Below are 25112 nucleotides of genomic sequence, written 5' to 3' on the forward strand. Positions count from 1 at the left end.
GGAGGCGGGGATAGTGCTGGGCAGACTTATACGATCTGTGCCCTGAAGAGCACAGGTACAAATCAAAGTAGGGTATACAAAAAGTAGCAAATATGAGTTATCTTGTTGGGCAGACTGGATGGAACGTGCAGGTCTTTTTCTGCCGTCATCTACTATGTTACTATCCAGCTTATTTTCGAAAGTGATAGCCGGCCATCTTCCGACACAAATCGGGAGATGGCCGGCCATCTCCTAAAACCGGCCAAATCGGTATAATCGAAAGCCGATTTTTGGACACACTCGCCGGCATTCCGACACGGAGGCGGCTAAACTTCAAGGGGGCGTGTCGGCAGGGTAGTGAAGACGGGATGTGGGCATGCTTACGAGATGGCCAGCTTCAGCTGATAATGGAAAAAAGAAAACCGGCGATGATGAGCATTTGGCCGGTTTTACTTGGTCTATTTATTTTCACGACCAAGTCTCAAACAGATGCACAAACTGACCAGATGACCACCGGAAGGAATCGGGGATGACCTCCCCATACTCCTCCAGTGGTCACCAACCCCCTCCCACCCAAAAAAAAACTTTAAAACATTTCCTTCCTAGGAGGGGAAGCCAGTCGGCCAGCTCGTTAAAAAAAAATGGATCTTGCTGATCAGTTATGTTATGACTTACTTGTTCTGGAGTGCTGTATTTTGTGATACTGTTTTGAGAAATGTTCAAGAAAGACTTCATACAAATTAAAAAAGTCCCTACCATTCATTTTTCTTTGATGGCGGTCCCTGACATGCACTTCCCTTAATAGCCGTCTTTCTCTCCGAAAGTGCACTTCTCTTAATGGCCGGCTTTCTCCCCAAACAGGGAAATCAAAACAGTTTTTGCTCACAGTTTTTTTTAGCAGTAACAGTGAGATTTGAATCAGCCACCTCGGCATTACAAGACCACTGATGTAACCATTTGGCCACAGCTCTGCTTACTTGGCTGTCCCTCCCTTTTGATTATACCCCTTCAGGTCTCTCTCAACCAATCACAGTGCGTTAAGCTGTCTGTGAGTGGCTGAGAGAGATCTTGAGGGGTATAATCAAAAGGGAGGGATACCTAAGTAAGTAGAGCTGTGGCCAAGTGGTTACATCACTGGTCTTGTAATGCAGAGGTGGCTGGTTCAAATCTCACTGTTACTACAAAAAAAGCAGTGTGCAAAAGCTTTTGATTTCCCTGTTCAGGGAGAAAGATGGCTATTAAGGGAAGTGCACGTCAGGGACCGCCATCAAGGGAAAATGCACAGCAGGGACTTTTTTCATTTGTATGAAATCTTTCTTGAACATTTCTCAAAACAGTATCACAAAATACAGCACTCCTGAACAAGTAAGTCATAACATAACTGATCAGCAAGATCTAAACATCCAGAATAGAGAGCTGCACGGCTTCCGTCCCCGCGGGAATCCCGCGGAACCCGCGGGATTCCCGCAGGGACGGAGGCAGTTCCTGCGGGGTTCCCGCGGGGATGGAAGCAGTTCTGCGGGGTTCCCGCGGGGAAGGAGGCAGTTCCTGCGGGGTTCCCGCGGGGATGGAACCAGTTCTGTGGGCTTCCCGTGGAAGTGTAAGCTGCACCTGCACCAGCCTCTCATCTACCGAATACCAATTTATTTGAGTGCTGTCTCCTCCTCCTCCTCCTCTTCTTCCTTGCTTTAACAGCATAAATGTGGAAAGTCTTCCATTAAGGAGGTGGTAGAGTCACAAATGATGACGGAATTCAAAAAGGCATGCTAACCTTAAATGGCTGCATGTGTGTGGATATGTCAAGTGACACTTAGATGTTGACTCTGGCTGTGATGAACTAGAGCTGATACCTGGCAGACTTGTATGGTCTGTGTCTCATACATGGCAATCTGGTGTAGGATGGGCTGGAAAGGGCTTAGACAACAACTTCAGTGGCTGGAACATGAGGACAGTGCTGGACAGACTTTTACGGTCTGTGTCCCACAAATGAGAACATGAATAGGCTGGAGTGGGCTTCGATGGCAACTCCACAGTTGGAACATAAGGATGGGGCCATAAGTACATAAGTACATAAGTAGTGCCATACTGGGAAAGACCAAAGGTCCATCTAGCCCAGCATCCTGTCACCGACAGTGGCCAATCCAGGTCAAGGGCACCTGGCACGCTCCCCAAACGTAAAAACATTCCAGACAAGTTATACCTAAAAATGAGGAATTTTTCCAGTCCATTTAATAGCGGTCTATGGACTTGTCCTTTAGGAATCTATCTAACCCCTTTTTAAACTCCGTCAAGCTAACCGCCCGTACCACGTTCTCCGGCAATGAATTCCAGAGTCTAATTACACGTTGGGTGAAGAAAAATTTTCTCCGATTCGTTTTAAATTTACCACACTGTAGCTTCAACTCATGCCCTCTAGTCCTAGTATTTTTGGATAGCGTGAACAGTCGCTTCACATCCACCCGATCCATTCCACTCATTATTTTATACACTTCTATCATATCTCCCCTCAGCCGTCTCTTCTCCAAGCTGAAAAGCCCTAGCCTTCTCAGCCTCTCTTCATAGGAAAGTCATCCCATCCCCACTATCATTTTCGTCGCCCTTCGCTGTACCTTTTCCAATTCTACTATATCTTTTTTGAGATACGGAGACCAGTACTGAACACAATACTCCAGGTGCGGTCGCACCATGGAGCGATACAACGGCATTATAACATCCGCACACCTGGACTCCATACCCTTCTTAATAACACCCAACATTCTATTCGCTTTCCTAGCCGCAGCAGCACACTGAGCAGAAGGTTTCAGCGTATCATCGACGACGACACCCAGATCCCTTTCTTGATCCGTAACTCCTAACGCGGAACCTTGCAAGACGTAGCTATAATTCGGGTTCCTCTTACCCACATGCATCACTTCTGTGGTCTTTGTTCCAGAAACATGAAAGAAAGACCATAATCAAGTATATAATATCACACTCATTGATTTAATGATGAATTGGTCATGAGTGTGACTATTGGGCAGAGTGGATGGACCGTTCAGGTCTATTTGCTGTCACTTACTATGTTACTATTAATCCTCTTTGCTCCCAAGCTGGTGCACAGACCTCAGCTCTGACACAGGCACGAGAATCAGATGTCACCTGACCTACTGGCGCGTGCATGTGGCGACCTCTCAGCACACACTTCCAGTGAATCAGAGACAAATCTTACATGTGCGCACCAGAGTGTTCCAAGTTCCAACTTCCGTTCCTTCCTTGCTTACAGTGCTGTGGCTCAAATCCAGAGAGAGACTGAGGGAGCTGACTGGAACTTTCTTTTATGTAATATTAAATTCTTATGGGGATGGGTGGGGATGGGTTAAATTCTTGCGGGGATGGGTGGGGACGGGTTGGGATGGTTTAAATTTTTGCGGGGATGGGTGGGGATGGGTAAGATTCCAGTGGGGATGGGTGGGGACGGGTAAGATTCCAGCAGGGACGGGCGGGGATGGGTAAGATTTCTGTCCCCGTGCAACTCTCTAATCCAGAAGTACCAGTGCACTACGAATGCTGGCCCCTCCCACAGCCAAATACCTTGGATTTGGCCGGGTTTGAGATGGCCGGTTCCAGTTTCCATTATCGCTGAAAAACAAAGTCGGCCATCTCAAACCCGGCGATCTGTGGCATTTGGCCGGCCCCAACCGTATTATCGAAACAAAAGTTGGCCGGCCATCTTTTTCGATAATACGGTTCCGGCCAGCTGTTGTGGCGCCGCCAAAATAGATCGCCGGCGATCGATTTCGCCGGCGCCGTTTGATTATGCCCCTCTATGTAATAAATGGATGTAAGTTACCTGCAAAATTTCTCCACTCTCTTCACCAATTTTGTTTACAAGATGTCGGAAGTATTTCTCCACATCCTGAGGTTGGTGCACTGCAGAAAAAATAAGACAGATGGAAGAAGCAATAAATATATAAAGACTAGTAAAAAAGGCTCGTTTCTGACACAAATGAAACGGGCGCTAGCAAGGTTTTCCTCGGAGTGTGTATGTTTGGGAGAGTGTATGTGAGAGTGACTGTTTGAGAGTCAGAGTGAAAGTGTGAGTCCAATCCATGCTCCTCTGTCACCTGGCCCCTCCATTCATCCCTATCCAGCAATTCCGCTCTATCCCTGAGGCCTGCCCTGCAATCCATATGCATCCATGGCCATCTGTCCCCTCCATTCATCCCTATCCAGCAATTCCCCTCTCCCTGAGTCCTGCCCTTCCAATCCATGCTCCTCTGTCACCTGGCCCTTCCATTCATCCCTATCCAGCAATTCCCCTCTCTGCCTGAGGCCTGCCCTGCAATCCATATGCATCCATGCCCATCTGTGCCCTCCATTCATCCCTATCCAGCAATTCCCCTCTTCCTGAGTCCTGCCCTTCCAATCCATGCTCCTCTGTCACCTGGCCCCTCCATTCATCCCTATCCAGCAATTCCCCTCTTCCTGCCCTTCCAATCCATGCCCATCCATGCTCCTTTGTCACCTGGCCCCTCCATTCATCCCTATCCAGCAATTCCCCTCTCTCCTTGAGGCCTGCCCTGCAATCCATATCCATCCATGCCCATCTGTCCCCTCCATTCATCCCTTTCCAGCAATTCCCCTCTCTCCCTGAGCCCTGCCCTCCCAATCCATGCCCATCCATGCTCCTCTGTCCCCTGCCCCCTCCATTCATCCCTTTCCAGCAATTCCCCTCTCTCCCTGAGCCCTCCCCTCCCAATCCATGGCCATCCATGCTCCTCTGTCCCCTGCCGCCTCCATTCATCCTTTTCCAGCAAGTCCCCTCTCTCCCTTCCATGACCCCCCCTCGCATCCATGCTCCTCTCTCTCCCATGTCCCAGCCTGGCCCGCCCTCTTCTCCCCCCCCCCCCCCCTTGGCATCCATGCTGTCGTTTCTCCCCTGCCCTCCCGCTCCCATTGTTGTACTTTACTGGCCACCCTCTTCTGTCCCCCCAACATGCGTTTTTTTTTTTTTTCTTCTTGTAAAATTTACCTCCGTGGCGGTTCCGGCAGCGAAGCGTCAGGGAAGGAGGCGGCGCTCTCGACGTCTAGGTTTCCCTTCGCTGTGTTCCGCCTTCTTTTGACGTCATCCTTGACGTCAGAAGAAGGCGGAACACAGCGAAGGGAAGGCTAGACGTCAAGAGCGCCGCCTCCTTCCCTGACGCTTCGCTGCCGAGCGATGCGATTGGTTGTGTCATTGCTCCACCCTCGACGTCATCACGTTTGACGCGTGGGCGGGGCAGACACAATGCGATCTCACCCCCTTCACTTTGCTAAGAGAGGCTTCATTAGAACGTTGGAGGTGCGTTTTATATAGAGAGATGACAGATAACTGAACAGTGAGTAAATGCATTCAGGGCAGAGGCCTTGGGAATGAAAAAATAGAGGGGTCCTTTTACTAAGGTGTGCTGAAAAATGGCTTGTGGTACTGTAAGCGAGGGTTTTGGGAACGTGCCAATCCATTTTTCAGCGCGCCTGTAAAAAAGGCCTTTTTAAAATTTTTGCCAAAAATGGACTTGCGGCAAAATGAAAATTGCCGTGCATCCATTTTGGGTCTGAAACCTTACCGCCAGCTGTTGACCTAGCGGTAAAGTCTCACGCGGTAACCGAAAGGTAATGACCTACATGCGCCAAATGCCACTTGGCTCGTTTAGCTGATGTGCGCCAGAAAATAAAAAATATTTTTCGGGTGCGTGTCATGCTGTAACTTCATTTTGGCACGCGTAGACGCTTACGTGGCTTTGTAAAAGGGCCCCAGAGCTTGTAGGCGGAAGAATTGCTAGTTATGAGCGGGAAGAGAGGTGCAGGTTGGTTCAATAATGACAAGAATATGTAGGTTCCACCTCATGTGCACACAAATATCTTTTTGCAGGTCCTTCTGAAAATCCTTTTTTAAAATTTCAAAACTGCCTAAAGCACGCCTTTCATAGTCAGTTGATATGTGGGATAAGATGCTATCAGACTTATTTTCGAAAGAGAAGGACGCCCATCTTTCGACACAAATCGCAAGATGGGCATCCTTCTCACAGGGTTGCCCAAATCGTCATAATCAAAAGCCAATTTTAGGCGTCCCCAACTGCTTTCTGTCGTGGGGATGACAAAGTTCACGAGGGGGTGTCGGAGGCATAGCGAAGGCGGGACTTGGGCATGCCTAACACATGGATGTCCTCGACTCATACTGGAAAAAAAAGGGCATCCCTGACGAGCATTTGGACGACTTTACCTGGTCCAGTTTTTCTTACGACCAAGGCGCAAAGAGGTGCCCGAACTGACCAGATGACTACCGGAGGGAATCGGGGATCACCTCCCCTTACTCCCCCAGTGGTCACTAACCCCCTCCCACCCTGAAAAAAGAACTTTTGTGCCAGCCTCTATGCCAACCTCAAATATCATACTCAGGTCAATCACAGCAGTATGCAGGTCCCTAGAGCAGTTTTAGTGGGTGCAGTGCACTTCAGGCAGGCGGACCCAGGCCCATCCCCCCCTACCTGTTACACTTGTGGTGGTAAATATGAGCCCTCCAAAACCCACCACAAACCCACTGTACCCATGTGTAGGTGCCCACCTTCACCCGTAAGGGCTATGGTAGTTGTGTACAGTTGTGGGTAGTGGGTTTTGGGGGGCTCAGCATACAAGGTAAGGGAGCTATGTACCTGGGAGCTTTTTCTGAAATCCACTGCAATGCCCCCTAGGGTGTCCGGTTGGTGTCCTAGCATGTCAGGGGGACCAGTGCACTACTAATGCTGGCTCCTCCCACGACTAAAGGGCTTGCATTTGGTCGTTTCTGAGATGGGCGTCCTTAGTTTTCATTATTGCTGAAAATCAGAAACGACCAAGTCTAAGGACGACCACCTCTAGGGACGACCTAAATGTCAAGATTTGGGCGTCCCCGACCGTATTATCGAAACGAAAGATGGACGCCCACTTATTTTGATAATACGGGTTACCCCGCCCCTTTGCCAGGACGTCCTGCAAGGACATCCTCAGGAAAACTTGGGCGCCCCTTGCAATTATGGTCCTCCACGTGATCACTATTCAGCACATAAAAGCCCAAAACAGGAATGAATCTAACCCAGTGTGACTATAGATATTCAGTTGGGTTATCTATGTGCTGGCTGTTTGAAGTAGCAAATTCTTCCCATTTCCCTTGTAAATATTTTACAAATTCTGGGGACGAATACAGGTAGGTTGGGAAGCGCCACCCACAGGTCTGTTGAAAATAGGGTGTTGGTGCAAGGTCTACCCAAACTGGGGCATGGTCTGATATTTCCTCCAGCCCTATGTTTGTCGATCGAATTTCCTGGACCAGGCCCTGAGACAGCAATATGTAATCAAGACGAGATTGTGTCCGATGTACTCTCGAAGTATGTGTGAAATCATTTACCCCTGGGTTTAACAATCACCAGATATCTACCAGCATAGGCGGTCGGTGGCCCAACGGCTTGGGGAGGCTAAAGGGGGTGGGGTTGGGGGCGAGGTTAGGGGTGGTGCCAGGGATGGGGCTTACATCCATAATTAGACAACACACAGAAAAAACGTAAAAGTAAAATAGTCACAATTAATACCTAATAATTTAGATATTAGATATGTACCACATGTCAAAGAATAAAGTGGTTGCTCAAAGCATATATTAACCAATGTATACTATTAAAAAATGTTATCAATTATTAAACAGCTATTTCCATCCATTTCGGTAAGGCCAACACACAATCCCTCAGCCACAAACATTATGCACAAACACACTCAGAACCTTACTGTACCATAACAGCACTAACTCCGAGGACTCAAACAGCAAAAACATTATGCATGAAAAGGCAGCACTGTAAATATTACACAGGCCAGACCTTAATATACCACCCACATGGAAAACACAGACTGTCAACAATTTGAAACAAGGGATCATAATATCACAATTACTCATGTACAGCCACAAAACAACCTTTTAGGGTGGATAGTGTTCACAATGAGCTCCTTTTATTAATGACCAGTTAGAGATAAGAGGTTTCAATTTTGGCACAGTCATCACTAGAACAAAATAAAAGAAAACCAATGGACTGCATTAGGGGCTTATAGCCCATTTAGTTATGTTCAAACAAAAGAGATGTGCATGAAACAAAATATTTATTTTAACTTATAAAACCTCTCTCTCTGCCCCAATCCAACACTGCCCCACTGTCTTGCTCCACACCACCATCCAATATCTCTCCCCATCTTTCTCTCCTCCCTTCATCATCCACTGCATCATCACCTCTCTGTTTCTCCTCCCTCACCAGTCAGCTCTGTGTGTGTCCCTTTGGCCGATTGCTGGTGCAGTGTTACATTCCCAGGAAGCAGCAGTACAGGGAAGTACACGTGCTTGCTGACAAGCTGATACATAAGCTCCAGGGTGCAGGGAGAAATTATGCAGCAGCCGCCTGATGCTCTCTTCTGTTTAAGAAATGCTCCCTGGCTTAGCGCGAGCCATTTCACATGCTGCCATAATGAAGTATAACGATGCATGCGTTCAAAGAACTGAGGGGTAGATGCATCAAGCAAACGTAAAAAAATCAGAAACGTAAAAACCTTTACCGAATCTCAAATAACAAAGCATGCTCCAAAAACACAGCCCCAAAAAGTTTGGTGCGGTATTGTAAAGAACGATGCACTAATCCCCGTCGGTAATCGGCTCGTAAAGCATGCGCAAAGCAGCCAAGCGTTATGCTGGCTGCTCTGCGCATGCCAGAAACGTAAGAAAAAAAAGAAAACACAAACACGTGGCTCCCCACTTTACCCTGCATGTCTCCACAAACATTAAAGGATCGGGAGGGGGCAAAGGCGCTCATCAGCAGCGTCCTGTATGGACGGCCTTGCCTTGCCCCCCCCCCCCCCCCCCGAAGTCCCCGCTGCTCCCTGCTGCTCCGTTTGTGAAATAAAAGCTTTTAAAAATGAAACCTTTGCAGTTGCTGGGCTCCCCCTCCCTTCCTGTCTCTCTCTTCTTTAGTCGGCAATGCTCCGCCTCCTGCCCTCCTCCACCTCCGTGCCCCGCCCCCCCGATTTCGTCCCCGCTGCTCCCCCCCCCCACCGGACTCCCCCTCCACCATAATGGCCGGTGCAGCGCCTCTCACCTATGTTTGAAGGCGCTGCACAGGATGGATCAGCTGTTCTTGAGCTCTTCTGTCTCCTCCGATGTCTCCTTTTTCTTCCTGTGTCCGCCCTCCTCTGACGTCAGCTATCTACGTAGATAACTGACGTCAGAGGAGGGCGGACACAGGAAGAAAAAGGAGACATCGGAGGAGACAGAAGAGCTCAAGAACAGCTGATCCATCCTGTGCAGCGCCTTCAAACATAGGTGAGAGGCGCTGCACCGGCCATTATGGTGGAGGGGGGGGGAGCGGCGGGGATGAAATCGGGGGGCGGGGCACAGAGGTGGAGGAGGGCAGGAGGCGGAGCATTGCCGACTAAAGAAGAGAGAGACAGGAAGGGAGGGGGAGCCCAGCAACTGCAAAGGTTTCATTTTTAAAAGCTTTTATTTCACAAACAGTGCAGCGGGGAGCAGCGGGGACTTCGGGGGGGGGGGGGGCAAGGCAAGGCAAGGCCGTCCATACAGGACGCTGCTGATGAGCGCCTTTGCCCCCTCCCGATCCTTTTTTAATTTAGTTTCCTTTTTTATTTTAGGCACAGGGAAGCAGGGAGCCACTTTTCTTTTAAAACATGCCAGCAATTTGGTTTTTCATCGTGCAGGGGGCAGTGGGGAGATGACAGCTCAGGCTTTAACGACAGGTCTGAGCTGACGTTAAATTTCTGGCGGTAAGTGAATCGTTACTATCGTCGGTATGGTTAGTGCATTCCGAATTGTCTACATTTCAATGGTAGTTTCTCATTTGCATTCCAGTTTCGTTAGCTGCTACTGCCGTCGAAAAATAGGCTTTAGTGCATGGAAAGGGTCGAAAAAAAAGGCTTTAGTGCATGGAAAGGATAGGAAATTCTTCCTTAAGGGCTCATTTAACGATGAAAAACGTTTAGTGCATCTGGGCCTGATTTCCTACTTTTAACTTACTACTAGCCAAGCCTGTTTGTGAGGCCCTCGGGGAACATGCATTCCCGATCCCACTCAAACAAAAGAGCTGTGAATTCATTAAAGTCTTTAATTTGGGTCTCTTTCTTTCTCTCCATTAGCCAGACCTACCAGCACATGGTAAATAAAGGTTATGGGCTTTCCCCAGCAGACACATGGGTTCTTTTTATTCTTTATTCACTTTACAGGATAAAAGCTTCCCAAATACTCCTCCCACTCCTCCCCCTCCAACACTTACCAGCTTGCTCGATCCTCTACTTCCCTCCCTGGCTGGGTTCGTGACTGACACTGACTGAAAAGAGCTGCATACTGCAACACTCAGGCTCACAGTCACAGCCCCACGCTCTGCTGCTGGAACATAGGGTGCAGGAAGTTACAGGGGGAGGTTCTGGCAGAGCCGGTAAGAAAATAAGTGAGCGGGCTCAGTGGGGGGTAGGCACCAGCAGAAGATACAATCTTGTTAATGGCTGATCGGGGGCTGAATTCGAGAAGGAGGCAGGTGGGGAAGGTCACGCACGGTTGGGCTGGGAGGCTTAGCCTCCCCAAGCCTCTTATACGGGGCGCCTATGTCTACCAGGCCCAACTCCTGGCTAAATGACTCCAACACCGAAGGTCCTGCCGGGCCATGGGCCTGTACAGGGCCGAAGCGGTCAACACTCTAATCAAATACCAAGTTCATATCTCCTGCCAAGACTACCTGCAGACTAGGATACTGTTGACAGCTAGCGAGCAATTGTGTAAAAAAGGTCTTGCCATATATAACTGGGGTGTATACTGCTACCAATAGGAGATTCCGCCCTTGCAGATTAAGTTTTATGCCTACATATTGCCCTTCACTGTCTTTGAATAGCAGTTTAGCTTGACATGCTAAGGATTTATGTAATAAAATTGCAACCCCACCTCTGTGTCCCGTTGCCTCTGAACTATAAATCTCACCCACCCACTTGCATTTTAGTTTCATGTGCTCTTCTGCAGAAAGTCTGGTTTCTTGGAGGCAGGCTATATCAGCCCCTTGCCTTTTCAAGGCAGACAGGATTTTAGCCCTTTTAATAGGCGAGGTAATCCCACATACGTTCCAGGAAACTATTCGACTAAGGTGTCCCGTTGGCTTAGCCACTGCTCCTAACAAAACATTACTACTACTACTACAAATCATTTCTATAGTGCTACCAGTCGTACACAGCACTTCACAATTGAACATGAAGAACAGACAGTCCCTGCTCAAGAGAGCTTACAATCTAATTCAGGGCAGACAGACAGGACAAAAAGGGAAAAGGGTAGGACAGATAGACAGGACAAATAAGGGATAAGGGTAGGACAGACAGATAAGGCACATAGAGATAAGGGACTATTGAAGAGAGGAAGACAAGATAAAGGTTACAAACAAGTGAAAAGTTAGGAGTCAAAAACACATCAAACAGGTGGGCCTTTAGCCCAGATTTGAAGGCGGCCAGAGATGGAGCTTGATGTAGCAGCTCAGGAAGTCTATTCCAGGCATAAGGTGCGGCAAGATAAAAGGAACGGAGTCTGGAGTTAGCGGTGGAGGAGAAGGGTGCAGCTAGGAGAGATTTACCTAGTGAACGGAGTTCCTGGGAAGGAGTGTAGGGAGAGATGAGGGTGGAGAGGTAGTGAGGGGCTGCAGAGTAAATGCACTTATAGGTCAATAAGAGGAGCTTGAATTACATAGTAACATAGTAGATGACGGTAGAAAAAGACCTGCACGGTCCATCCAGTCTGCCCAACAAGACAACTCATGTGTGCTACTTTTTGTGTATACCCTACTTTGATTTGTACCTATGCTCTTCAGGGCACAGACCGTATAAGTCTGCCCAGCACTATCCCCGCCTCCCAACCACCAGCCCCGCCTCCCAACCACTGGCTCTGGCACAGACCGTATAAGTCTGCCCAGCACTATCCCTGCCTCCCAACCTCCAGTCCCGCCTCCCACCACTGGCTCTGGCACAGACCGTATAAGTCTGCCCCGCACTATCCCCGCCTCCCAACCTCCAGCCCCGCCTCCCACTACCGGCTCTGCTATCCAATCTCGGTTAAGCTCCTGAGGATCCATTCCTTCTGAACAGGATTCCTTTATGTTTATCCCACGCATGTTTGAATTCCATTACCGTTTTCATCTCCACCACCTCCCGTGGGAGGGCATTCCAAGCATCCACCACTCTCTCCGTGAAGAAATACTTCCTGACATTTTTCTTGAGTCTGCCCCCCTTCAATCTCATTTCATGTCCTCTCGTTCTACCGCCTTCGTATCTCCGGAAAAGGTTTGTTTGCGGATTAATACCTTTCAAATATTTGAACGTCTGTATCATATCACCCCTGTTTCTCCTTTCCTCCAGGGTATACATGTTCAGGTCAGCAAGTCTCTCCTCATACGTCTTGTTACGCTTATCCCATACCATTCTCGTAGCTTTTCTTTGCACCGCTTCGATTCTTTTTACATCCTTAGCAAGATACGGCCTCCAAAACTGAACACAATACTCCAGATGGGGCCTCACCAACGACTTATACAGGGGCATCAACACTCCCTTTCTTCTGCTGGTCACATCTCTCTCTATACAGCCCAACAACCTTCTAGATACAGCCACCGCCTTGTCACACTGTTTCGTCGCCTTCAAATCCTCAGATACTATCACCCCAAGATCCCTCTCCCCGTCCGTACCTATCAGACTCTCGCCACCTAACACATACGTCTCCCGTGGATTTCTATTCCCTAAGTGCATCACTTTGCATTTCTTGGCATTGAATTTTAATTGCCAGACCTTAGACCATTCTTCTAGCTTCTTCAGATCCTTTTTCATGTTTTCCACTCCCTCCGGGGTCTCCACTCTGTTACAGATCTTAGTATCATCCGCAAATAGGCAAACTTTACCTTCTAACCCTTCGGCAAGGCCACTCACAAATATATTGAACAGAATCGGCCCCAGCACTGATCCTTGAGGCACTCCACTACTCACCTTTCCCTCCTCCGAGCTAACTCCATTCACCACCACCCTCTGGCGTCTGTCCGTCAACCAGTTCCTAATCCAGTTCACCACTTTAGGTCCTATCTTCAGCCCATCCAGTTTATTTAAAAGCCTCCTGTGGGGAACTGTGTCAAAAGCTTTGCTGAAATCTAAGTAGATTACGTCCATAGCTCGTCCCTGATTCAATTCTCCTGTCACCCAATCAAAAAACTCAATGAGATTCGTTTGGCACGATTTCCCTTTGGTAAAACCATGTTGTCTGGGATCTTGCAACTTATTGGCTTCCAGGAAATTCACTATCCTTTCCTTCAGCATCGCTTCCATTACTTTTCCAATAACTGAAGTGAGGCTTACCGGCCTGTAGTTTCCAGCTACTTCCCTATCACCACTTTTGTGAAGAGGGTCCACCTCCGCCATTCTCCAATCCCTCGGAACCTCTCCCGTCTCCAAAGATTTATTAAACAAATCTTTAAGAGGACCCGCCAGAACCTCTCTGAGCTCCCTTAATATCCTGGGGTGGCTCCCGTCCGGTCCCATGGCTTTGTCCACCTTTAGCTTTACAAGTTGTTCATACACACTCTCTTCTGTAAATGATGATGTATCCACTCCATTTTCATTTGTACTTTTTCCAGTCCATTGTGGTCCTGCTCCAGGATTTTCTTCTGTGAAAACAGAACAAAAGTATCTATTTAGCAAATTTGCTTTTTCTTCATCACTATCTACATAGCGGTTCGCAGTATCTTTTAGTCTCACAATTCCCTTTTTAGTCATTCTCCTTTCACTAATATACCTGAAGAAATTTTTGTCACCCCTCCTTACATTTCTAGCCATTTGTTCTTCCGCTTTCGCCAGATGTATCTCTCTCTTGGCTTCTTTCAGTTTCCTCCGGTATTCCTTCCCGTGTTCCTGTTCTTGAGTTTTTGTGTATTTCTGGAACGCCAACTCTTTAGCCTTTATTTTCTCAGCCACTTGTTTGGAGAACCATATCGGTTTCCTTTTTCTCTTGCTTTTATTTACTTTCCTTACATAAAGGTTTGTGGCCCTATTTATAGCTTCTTTCAGCCTGGACCACTGTCCTTCCACTTCTTGTACTTCCTCCCAGCCCATCAGCTCCTTCCTCAGGTATTCCCCCATTTTAGTAAAGTCAGCACGCTTGAAATCCAGGACTTTGAGTTTTGAGTGGCTGCCCTCCACTACAGCAGTCATATCAAACCAAACCGTTTGATGGTCACTGCTGCCCAGGTGGGCACCCACTCGGACATTTGACACGCAATCCCCATTTGTGAGCACCAGATCCAGCGTCGCTCCCTCCCTCGTGGGTTCCGTCACCATTTGTCTGAGCAAAACACTTTGGAAAGCATCCACGATCTGTCTACTTCTCTCCGATTCCGCCGACGGAACCTTCCAATCTACATCCGGCAGATTGAAGTCTCCCAGCAACAGCACCTCCCTCTTCTTTCCTAACTTTTGAATATCCGCGATCAGATCCCTATCTAGTTCCTCCAGTTGTGTCGGGGGTCTGTAGACAACACCCACGTGGACTGAGGTTCTATCATCTCTTTTTAAGGTGATCCATATTGCTTCTTCTTTTCCCCAGGTCCCTGTCATTTCAGTCGCCGTGACATCATTTCTCACATACAGAGCTACTCCTCCACCTTTACGACCCTCTCTATCCTTCCTAAATAGATTATAGCCTGGTATGTTTGCATCCCATTCATGGGAACCATTTAGCCACGTCTCTGTGATTGCAGCAATGTCTAAGTCTGCCTCCACCATCAGGGCTTGAAGGTCATGAACTTTGTTGCTTAGCCTGTGAGCATTTGTGGTCATCGCATTCCATCTAAATTTCCTGGTATGTGTTTTAACATTAGTGATTTGGGGGTGTCTTAACCCTTTGGATACCTTCCTATCTTTTTGTTCCACCTTCATTCTTTGTTCTTCTGCATCCGTTCTATTTTCAGGAATATCACAGTGCTGTAATGGCGCAAAAGAATTCTGTAGGGGCAACACTTGTGAGGGTGGATGCTTGTGTGTCACATAACGAACTCTGGCTGAGCCTACTGTGAACCATCTATTTTTAGGTGGTTTTATCCTTTGAGGCAGTGGTGTGAATTTGGTTTGATTCTGAGCAGTATGATTTTGTGGAGTCTTTGAAGCTGCTTTAAGTGCATCTAATTCCTCCTTTAGTTTACTAAGCTCCTGTTTTAAACTAGCGAGCTGATGACATATAGGACAAGCTTTTAGTGTCCAGATGATTGGCCTTGAAACTAAAGCACCACAATTATTACAGAGAATAAGAGTCATGTTGATTTATTTGGTATGAATAGGTATGCTATGATGGGGTTAAGAGTATGCAAGATTTACTTTACTCTTAAGCCACACAGGCAGAGAGATTTGTATTTGGGTGGAGTTAATTTGTGATAAGTAGTGTATTTAGGAAAGCTATTTAGGAAGTGGAAGTCTTGGGGTGGGTGGGTTAAAATATAAAACGTGTGGAATGTGTTTGCTGTAAAACCTATCTCTAGAATTGTATTAAGCCACTTATCTACACAGCTGGTTAGGATAAGGGGAAGACAAGGTTACAAAATGCACCAGAAATGTCCAAAAGCACAGTTTTAGAGTAGGAAAATCCAGGAAGAAATCCAGCACAAGTCTTACCTGAGTGAGTTTCCTTGAGGCAGGAGACAAGTAAGGCCCTTGAAGCTGCCCAGCTCTGAACAGAAACTAGCCCCTCCTAATCATTTTAGATTGTCTGCAGAAAGCCAGGTGGGATGAGGATGGGGGATGGGAGAGAGTTCAGCAGTGTTGCCAGGTGGGCGGTTTTACCGCCCAATTGGGCGGTTTTCCGCGACCCGCCACGGGAAATTTTTGCCCACGGCGGGTTGCGGTTTTTTGGGCTTGTTTTGGGTCTTTTGGGCGTTTTTTTAAGCGTTTTTTTCGGCCATGGGGGGCGGGGTTAGTGACGTTTTGGGTGGGGTTAGTGACGTTCTGGGTGGGGCCGATGACGGGGGCGGGGCCGATGACGGGGAGGCGGGGCCGATGACGGCGGGGGAGGGGGTGATGACGCGGGGGTGGGGGTGTCAGGGGCGGGTTTTGACTTTGGCCGGGTTTTGGGCTGGATTTGGGCTCGTTTGGGTGGGAAAAAAATTTTCCACCTGGCAACCCTGGAGTTCAGTACAATTATAGTCAAGGAAAGAGAGTTTTAATACTATCTGGCAGTTTTGAAATCTGAAATCTAGTTTTTCAGATTTGCAGATATCAATAAAGCAGTTTGAAAACAATCAGGTCACACAGTCAAATCACAATATTTGCAGAGCAGTTTAAAACCCTTGTTTTGTCTTTTTAGGAAAGATTTAAGTGCAAAGACAAAGGCAGACAAAAGAGATAACCAAAAGCACAGTTTTAGAGTAGGAAAATCCAGGAAGAAATCCAGCACAAGTCTTATCTGAGTTAGTTTCCTTGAGGCAGGAGACAAGTAAGGCCCTTGAAGCTGCCCAGCTCTGAACAGAAACTAGCCCCTCCTAATCATTTTAGATTGTCTGCAGAAAGCCAGGTGGGATGAGGATGGGGGATGGGAGAGAGTTCAGTACAATTATAGTCAAGGAAAGAGAGTTTTAATACTGTGGCAGTTTTGAAATCTGAAATCTAGTTTTTCAGATTTTCAGATATCAATAAAGCAGTTTGAAAACAACAATTCAGATTTGCAGATATCAATAAAGCAGTTTGAAAACAATCAGGTCACACAGTCAAATCACAATATTTGCAGAGCAGTTTAAAACCCTTGTTTTCTCTTTTTAGGAAAGATTTAAGTGCAAAGACAAGGGCAGACAAAAGAGATAACCAAAAGCACAGTTTTAGAGAAGGAAAATCCAGGAAGAAATCCAGCACAAGTCTTATCTGAGTGAGTTTCCTTGAGGCAGGAGGCGGAATTGTATACGGAAACGGATAGGGAGCCAGTGAAGTGACTTCAGGAGAGGGCTGATATGAGCATAGTGACTTTGGCGGAATATTAGTCGTGCAGCAGAATTTTGAACAGATTGAAGAGGAGAGAGATGGCTGAGTGGAAGACCTGTGAGAAGCAAGTTGCAGTAGTCTAAGCGAGAGGTGATGAGAGTGTGGATGAGGGTTCTGGTAGCGTGCTCAGAAAGGAGAGGGCAAATTTTGGTGATATTATAGAGGAAGAAACGACAGGTTTTAGCAATCTGCTGAATATGTGCAGAGAAGGAGAGGGAGAAGTCGAAGATGACCCCAAGGTTACGAGCATATGAGACAGGAAGAATGAGCATGTTGTCCACAGAAATAGTGAGGCAGCCTGGGCAGAGAAATTATATTAATTGTTAATTCTGTTTAAAGTTTGGTTCAGTCCTGGAAAGTGGTAGAATGCCATCTGGGTTTAATTTACTCAAATGTCTAGCTTTTGCTAGACTAGAGGTTAGAAAGGTCAGAGAGAAGTAAAACTTTCTTTGTCCCTTTTGAGTGATGGATTGTTCATAGGTATTATTTACCACATCTGGATGCCATTCTGAGTAAGGCATACTGGATAATCTCGAGGGGATCAGCAAGCAAGCTGTTTTAAAAGATTAGACTGAACGCTGTTTAGAAGGAGATAGAGTAGATTTAAATAATTCTAGATGATTTAGATTTTGTCTTATAAGGAATTCTGATTTTTGCTTATTTTAAAATATGTTTTATTCTGTTTAATTAATAAGTTCTATTTCTATGTAAAATATCTTTTAATTCAGTGTTACATCTTTGTCTGACTTTCAAGTGAGATTTGTCTGCAGTTTAAGAGGTCATCATCTGGTTTGAATTATCCACAGTCCTAGCTAGGTGAAAGAGGACAGGGAAAGTCAACTCTCTTCTCTTTGATGAATTATAGCTAAGTGTAGGACTGGTCTTCTGAAAGTAATAACAAACCATGTCTGTGTGCCATTAAGCAGGACTAACCTCTTAATGAACCCAGTTTAAGCTATAACCGGGAATCTGATTATGTGAATAATAATAAAATGCAGGAGATAGGTGCCACATTGTCTAGTTTGAGAGGCCCCAGGTCATAGGTCAGTTTAGGAAATATCTCAAACCTATGTAACTGATATTTTTAAGTAATGTGTAAGTAATAATTAGTTCAAGACAGGGTAATCAATCTATTCTTTACCATCTGGTGAGAAAGGGGGCCAGAAGGGCTTAGGACCCTATATAAAGGAGAGCAGAAGCAGCTTACGTTAGAGGACAGACAGGAGACGCAGGATCCAGAGAGCTCAGAAGAAGAGACACAGAAGGACAGGACACAGAGAGAGCTAGAGCTGATGTCCTACTTTGTTTGCTGGCAAATAAAGAAGATTTCTCTCTCATTCTGGTGTGTGGTGTTTGACTCCTGAAGTACCACAGATTCTGCTAACAATAGTGGTAATTCCTGCAACAATTCCTGGTGTCAGAAGTGGGATCCCGAACCCTGCATCAATTTCTGGCACCCAACTGCCTGAGGAATACTGGCCGGGTATGTATTCTGTATTGTAATCCTAGCTAGGAAACTGTAAACCAGCCCCTCAAAAGTTGAGGGAAGGGGAGTCTGATCAACTCTCAGCGAAGGCCTTAGTACCTTCTAGTCTAGTGGGGACTAGCAGGGAAACCGCCAGAGCTTACCTGTATCTGAGAAATCTGAAATTGTTGGGTGGGATTTTTTGTACAGTATGTGTGTGATGTATGAATGTTAAATGAGTGTGGACTTCTTATAGCTGCGGTTCCAGTTAACGCGAGTTCAACTGGCCAGCGATGGAAGGAAGCGATTGTTGTTTGTCTACCTTGTGTCTCAGGAGTGTGGACCCCTTACCACACTTCCAAAAAAATTTCCCTTCCTTTCTGTGTGTTGTAACTGTAAGCATTATGGGGACATCGTCTAGTCAAACTGGTACTCCCCTAGATTGTATACTTAAGAATTTTAAGAAAGGATTTTTAGTTAATGATTATGGACAGACTTTAAGTTTAAGTACTCTAAGAACCTTGTGTGAAGTTGAGTGGCCATCTATGGGAGTGGGGTGGCCCCCTGGTGGCAGCTTAGATATTGAAGTAATCCGGAAGGTCTACAGCATAGTTGTAGGAGAACCAGAATATTCTGAACAACTCCCCTATATAGATTCCTGGGACAGCCTTGTGACTGACCCTCCCTCTTGGTTAAAAACTTATATGGGATCCCCGGTAAAGTTCATGCTGGGCCGCGTTCAAAGAAAGATTATTAGAAAATCTAAACTGGAGGAGGGAAAGAGCCCCAGGAAGCCTACCACCCAATCGGTGGCTTCCGCCCCTACCCTGTCCGAGAAACCCATACTCTCTGATGACCCCTCAGATCTTGAGCCACCACCTTATGGCCCATTGTTGGGGTTCCGCTCCACCCCCAGAGATCCACGGCGTCCAGCCCAAGCCTCTCCAGCACAGGCTTCTCCGGATAGTTTCTCCCCTTCTGTGCAAACCCCGCCACATCCTAGGTTGGACTTTTCAGCCAGCATCTACCCTTCTCTGCCACATCCTTCCCTGCTAACCTCCCATGACCCGCTTTGGGCCCCACTCCCTGACTCCTCAACTCCCGACAGCCCAGCCTCTCCCTCTAGTACCCCTCCCCACTCATCAGGGGCCCAGCATCCCTTTCAATGGACTGAATCACCTGTGATCATCTCTCAGTCTATAAGTACCCCTCCCCATCCCTCAGGGGTTCAACACACCTCCCCTGAATGGGTTAGACCCGCTGCAATCACCTTTGAGCATGATAAGGGGATAGCTCCTAGCTCTACCTCAGGTTCCATTCCCACCTCCTCGAGAGCTCTGCCACTCCGTCAGGTAACCACCACTCGACCGGATCCTAATAATCAGGGTCAGGTTATACAGGCCTACCAGTATGTACCCTTCACAACCACCGATCTCCTGAATTGGAAGACGCATTACCCCTCTTATACTGAAAAGCCTCAGGCAGTGGTGGACCTAGTGGCTAGTATTATGGCCACCCATAACCCAACTTGGACTGATTGTCAACAGCTCCTCCTGACCCTCTTCACAACTGAGGAGAGGCGGAAGATTTTACAAAATGCTGAGGCCATCACGCGAGCGCGTGCCCCCGAGGGGACACAGGACCTAGAGGAATGGTTTAGAATTCGGTTCCCTCGCGCAGCTCCAGCTTGGGATCCAAATAATGGGCAGCACTATGAACTGTTGTCTGGCTATTGCCGGGACTTGCTGGAAGGTATGAAGAAAGGCATAAAGAGGCCCATTAATCTGGCAAAGGTTTCTGAAATTCTCCAAGGGGCAACTGAATCCCCTGGGGCCTTTTTAGAGCGACTAATTGAAGCCTACAGAACATACACCCCATTTGACCCTGAGGCACTAGAAAACCAGAGAATGGTGAATAGTGCATTGGTGGACCAGAGTATGCCAGATATCCGGAAGAAGCTGCAGCGTCAGGAGGGATTCGCAGGGATGAATACCACCCAGCTAATTGAGATCGCAACAAAGGTTTTCGTTAATAGGGATCAGGAGATGCGCCGAGAGGCTGACCGGAAGATGCAGAAGAAGGCCGACCTCTTGGCGGCAGCCATTACTAATTCCACCCTTAACCGAGGTCGACCTCTAGCCAATGGGAAGCCAAAGTGGGACCCCGGACCGCCAGCCCGGCCTCGAGATTCCTTCAATCAATCCCGGCCACAAGGGGAGAATCCCAGACCACGATTGGAGAGGGATCAGTGCGCCTACTGCAAGGAAAGAGGGCACTGGAAAGATGAATGCCCCCAGAAGCGCCAGGGACTGAGAAGGGGACCAGGAGATCGAGGAAGCCGAGTCCGAGTTCGAGAGGGAAGGTATGAGCCTTATGAATCTGACATCATTGGGATAGCCGAGATGGCAGAATGGGATGAATAGGACAGACCGGGTTCCTACAAACTGGGCTCCCAGGAACCCATGGTCAAGCTAACTATAGGGAGCCGCTCAATTCCATTCATGATTGATACAGGAGCTGAACACTCTGTTGTGACGGAGCGATTAGCGCCTGTGTCTGGAAAAACTGTCCGAGTGGTGGGAGCCACGGGGGTGCAGAACTGGAGGCCCTTCCTGACGACCCGTAGATGCCAATTAGGCTCACACACAGTCACTCATGAATTCCTGTATATGCCAGACTGTCCAATCCCTTTGTTAGGCCAGGACCTGCTGTCCAAGCTTAGGGCCCAAATTTCCTTTGACTCTGATGGCCAGACTTCGGTCTCCTTTTGGCCCCCGACATCCAGCCCTAAGGGCATATTGAGTTTCTGCTGCCCCCTTGAAGAAGAATGGCAGCTGCATCAGTCGCATGGCCAAGTTGACCTACCCCTGGCTGACAGCTTCCAGGTCAATGGGGTATGGGCAGAAGATAATCCCCCAGGGTTGGCCCGAAATATTCCTCCTGTTCATGTAGACTTACTTCCAAGTGCCCGGCCAATCCGTCTTCGCCAATACCCAATTCCCCGAAAGGCTCTGGAAGGGATTCAAGCACATCTGAATCGTCTGCTATCCCATGGAATTATTCGACCTTGCCAGTCTCCATGGAATACGCCACTGTTGCCAGTCCAGAAGCCGGGGACTGAGGACTACCGGCCAGTCCAAGACTTACGAGTGGTCAACAAATCCACTATTTCATTACACCCTGTAGTGCCTAATCCATATGTCCTGCTTGGATTGATACCTTCTGGAGCTACCCATTTCACGACACTGGACCTAAAAGATGCCTTCTTTTGTATTCGGGTGGCCCCCGCCAGTCAACTGCTTTTCGCCTTTCAATGGGAAAACCCAGTAACAGGACGGAAGCTTCAGTATACATGGACCCGCCTGCCACAGGGGTTCAAGAACTCCCCCACCATTTTTGGGACTGCCCTAGGACAAGACCTTAAGACTTTTAAATCTGAGCCTTCCAGGCGAGTTTTACTCCAGTATGTAGATGACCTCCTGATTGCAGCAGTGACCCAGGAAGAGTGTTTCGAGGCTACCAGAGAATTGCTGGAGTTACTCTTGGATGCGGGCTATAAGGTCTCACGCTCGAAGGCCCAACTCTGTCAGTCAGAAGTGAAGTATCTGAGCTTCTGCATTTCCCAGGGAAGTCGGAGACTGGATGTCAGTAGGAAGCAAGCGGTTGCTGCAATTCCCCAACCCAAGTCCAGAAGGGAAGTTAGGGAATTTCTGGGAGCAGCCGGATTCTGCAGAATTTGGATTCCGAATTTTGCACTGATGGCGAAACCCCTTTACCAGGCCACAAAGGGGGGTGAAAAGGAACCATTTGAATGGGGACCTACTGCTCAACAATCCTTCATCGCCATAAAGAAAGCCCTACTCCAAGCCCCTGCGTTAGGCCTTCCTGATGTGGAGAAACCTTTCTCACTATATGTCCACGAGCGACAGGGGGTTGCTCTGGGTGTGCTGACCCAGATGATGGGATCCTGGCAGAGGCCTGTTGCATACCTGTCTAAACAGATGGATGGAGTGGCTAAAGGATGGCCAGCCTGCCTGAGGGCCATTGCAGCAACAGCCTTACTGGTCCAGGAAGCTGATAAGTTGACCTTGGGGCAAGAACTGGTTGTCAAAGTCCCCCACGCAGTTCTCACCCTCATGGAGTACAAGGGCAACCACTGGTTTACAAATAGCCGCATGGTTAAGTACCAAGCCAGCTTATGTGAGAATCCACGGATACACCTGGAAACAGTGGCTACATTCAATCCCGCCACTCTTTTGCCAGCATCTGAGGGACCACCGGATCATGACTGTATCCAAACCATGGATGAAGTGTACTCCAGTCGACCAGATCTTAAAGATGTTCCTTGGAGGGACCCAGATGTAATTTATTTCACAGATGGAAGCAGTTACGTGGAGAACTCCAAGCGATTGGCAGGCTATGCTGTGGTGACAAAGGATAAGGTGATAGAAGCAAGGGCCCTGCCCCAAGGAACTTCAGCCCAGAAAGCAGAACTTGTGGCCCTCATACGAGCTCTGGAGCTAGCAGCAGGACTGGTGACCAACATTTATACTGATTCCAAGTATGCCTTCACAACTCTACACGCTCATGGAGCTTTGTATAAGGAAAAGGGACTCATAAATGCTGCAGGCCAACCTGTTAAGTATGGACCCGAAATACTGCAGTTGCTAGAGGCCGTTTGGGCCCCTAAAAAGGTAGCTGTCATTCACTGTCGGGGACACCAAAGGACAGATACTCCAGTGGCCCGAGGGAACCGCCATGCTGATCGGGTGGCTAAGGAAGCTGCTTGAGGACTCCCAGCAGGTACTGTGACCCCCCTGTTCCAAATTCGACTGCAAGAATGGACGCCTATGTACACCCAAACGGAAGAGAAATGGGCTCAAGAAGAAGGGGCAGTAAGGAGACCTGATGGTTGGTTACATCTCCCTGATACCAGAGTTGTGGTGCCACGCCACCTAGCTTGGCCTGTAGTGTCTCAAGCTCATGACCTGTCACACTTAGGGAAAACAGCACTAGCCCGCCTACTCAGTCGAGTAGTGGTCCTGGAAGGATTGGATAGTCTGGTTGCCACTGCCTCTGCCCGATGTACTCTCTGTGCCCAGAATAATGCTCGTCAGGGACCCCGTATTCCACCAGGAGTTCAGTCCAGAGGACTAACACCCTTTGAGTCCCTAGTCATAGACTTCACAGAAATGCCCAGGAGCGGTAGGCTCCGATACCTCTTGGTCATGGTCTGCACTTTCTCTGGGTGGGTGGAAGCATACCCTACAGTCACTGAGAAAGCCACAGAAGTAGCTCGAGCCCTCCTTAGGGATGTCATCCCCAGGTATGGACTGCCCCTTGCCATAGGCTCAGATAATGGTCCCGCCTTTGTTGAAGCCACACTTCAGGCCCTGTCCCACGCATTGCGCATTACCTGGAAATTGCATTGTGCTTACCGTCCCCAGAGTTCAGGGCAGGTTGAGCGGGCAAACAGAACCTTGAAAAATAGCCTAGCAAAGATTTGTCAGGAAACCCAACTGAAATGGCCACAGGCACTGCCACTAGCCCTCTTCCGCCTCCGATGCACCCCAACTAAAGGAACGGCCCTCTCTTCCTTTGAAATTGTGTATGGGAAGCCCCCAGCCATTTTGCAGGGAATTAAGGGAGACATAGGGACTTTAGGGTCTGCCCAGGTGCAGGAGCAGGTAGCCCTCTTGGGCCGGATAATTTCTGAGCTTCAGTCTTATGTGAGAGAAATAAACCCTGTCCCCTTCCAGGCTCAGGTACATTCCTTCCTGCCAGGGGATAGAGTTTGGGTAAAAGACTGGAGGCTCCAGCCCTTGGGGCCCCGGTGGAAAGGACCTTTTACTGTTTTGCTTTCTACCCCTACAGCTGTGAAGGTCGTAGGGATAACTCCATGGGTCCATTGGTCTCGAATCAAGTCTGCTGACCAGACTGAGCCCAGCAAGGATCAGACAGAGACTAAACAGTGGAGAGCAGAAAGTGATCCAGCGGAGCCATTGAAGTTGCGCTTGACCCGAACCAAAGAATCTACTAGCTGAAAAGAAGGGTCAACTGCATACCGCAGGAGCTGCTGGAATTCAGCTTCATACTGAGACTCTTTCTTGCCCTGATTCTGGCTTTCCTGGAATTCGAGAGCTTGATCCTTGTCAGTTGAGGTTCTATCCCAACTGGTATAAGAACTCAAAGACTGAGAACATTATATTAGAGTAATCTGTGACTAGGTTAGAAAGGTCAGAGAGAAGTAAAACTTTCTTTGTCCCTTTTGAGTGATGGATTGTTCATAGGTATTATTTACCACATCTGGATGCCATTCTGAGTAAGGTATACTGGATAATCTCGAGGGGATCAGCAAGCAAGCTGTTTTAAAAGATTAGACTGAACGCTGTTTAGGAGATAGAGTAGATTTAAATAATTCTAGATGATTTAGATTTTGTCTTCTAAGGAATTCTGATTTTTGCTTATTTTAAAATATGTTTTATTCTGTTTAATTAATAAGTTCTATTTCTATGTAAAATATCTTTTAATTCAGTGTTACATCTTTGTCTGACTTTCAAGTGAGATTTGTCTGCAGTTTAAGAGGTCATCATCTGGTTTGAAT

At 47.8% G+C, this 25112-nt stretch overlaps 1 protein-coding gene across 2 annotated transcripts in view; it reads right to left on the reverse strand.

Annotated features, from left to right (window-relative positions):
- Positions 1–25112, reverse strand: part of LOC115478843 (ubiquitin carboxyl-terminal hydrolase 47-like) — a 110434-nt gene that overhangs the window by 71613 nt on the left and 13709 nt on the right. For both annotated transcript variants that reach the window (XM_030216466.1, XM_030216467.1), the window contains one exon: positions 3809–3888. In XM_030216466.1, the coding sequence (XP_030072326.1) occupies positions 3809–3888 (80 nt within the window). The remainder of the gene's footprint in view (positions 1–3808; positions 3889–25112) is intronic.

This window comes from Microcaecilia unicolor, chromosome 10, assembly GCF_901765095.1.
Source record: "Microcaecilia unicolor chromosome 10, aMicUni1.1, whole genome shotgun sequence".
Taxonomy (NCBI): domain Eukaryota; kingdom Metazoa; phylum Chordata; class Amphibia; order Gymnophiona; family Siphonopidae; genus Microcaecilia; species Microcaecilia unicolor.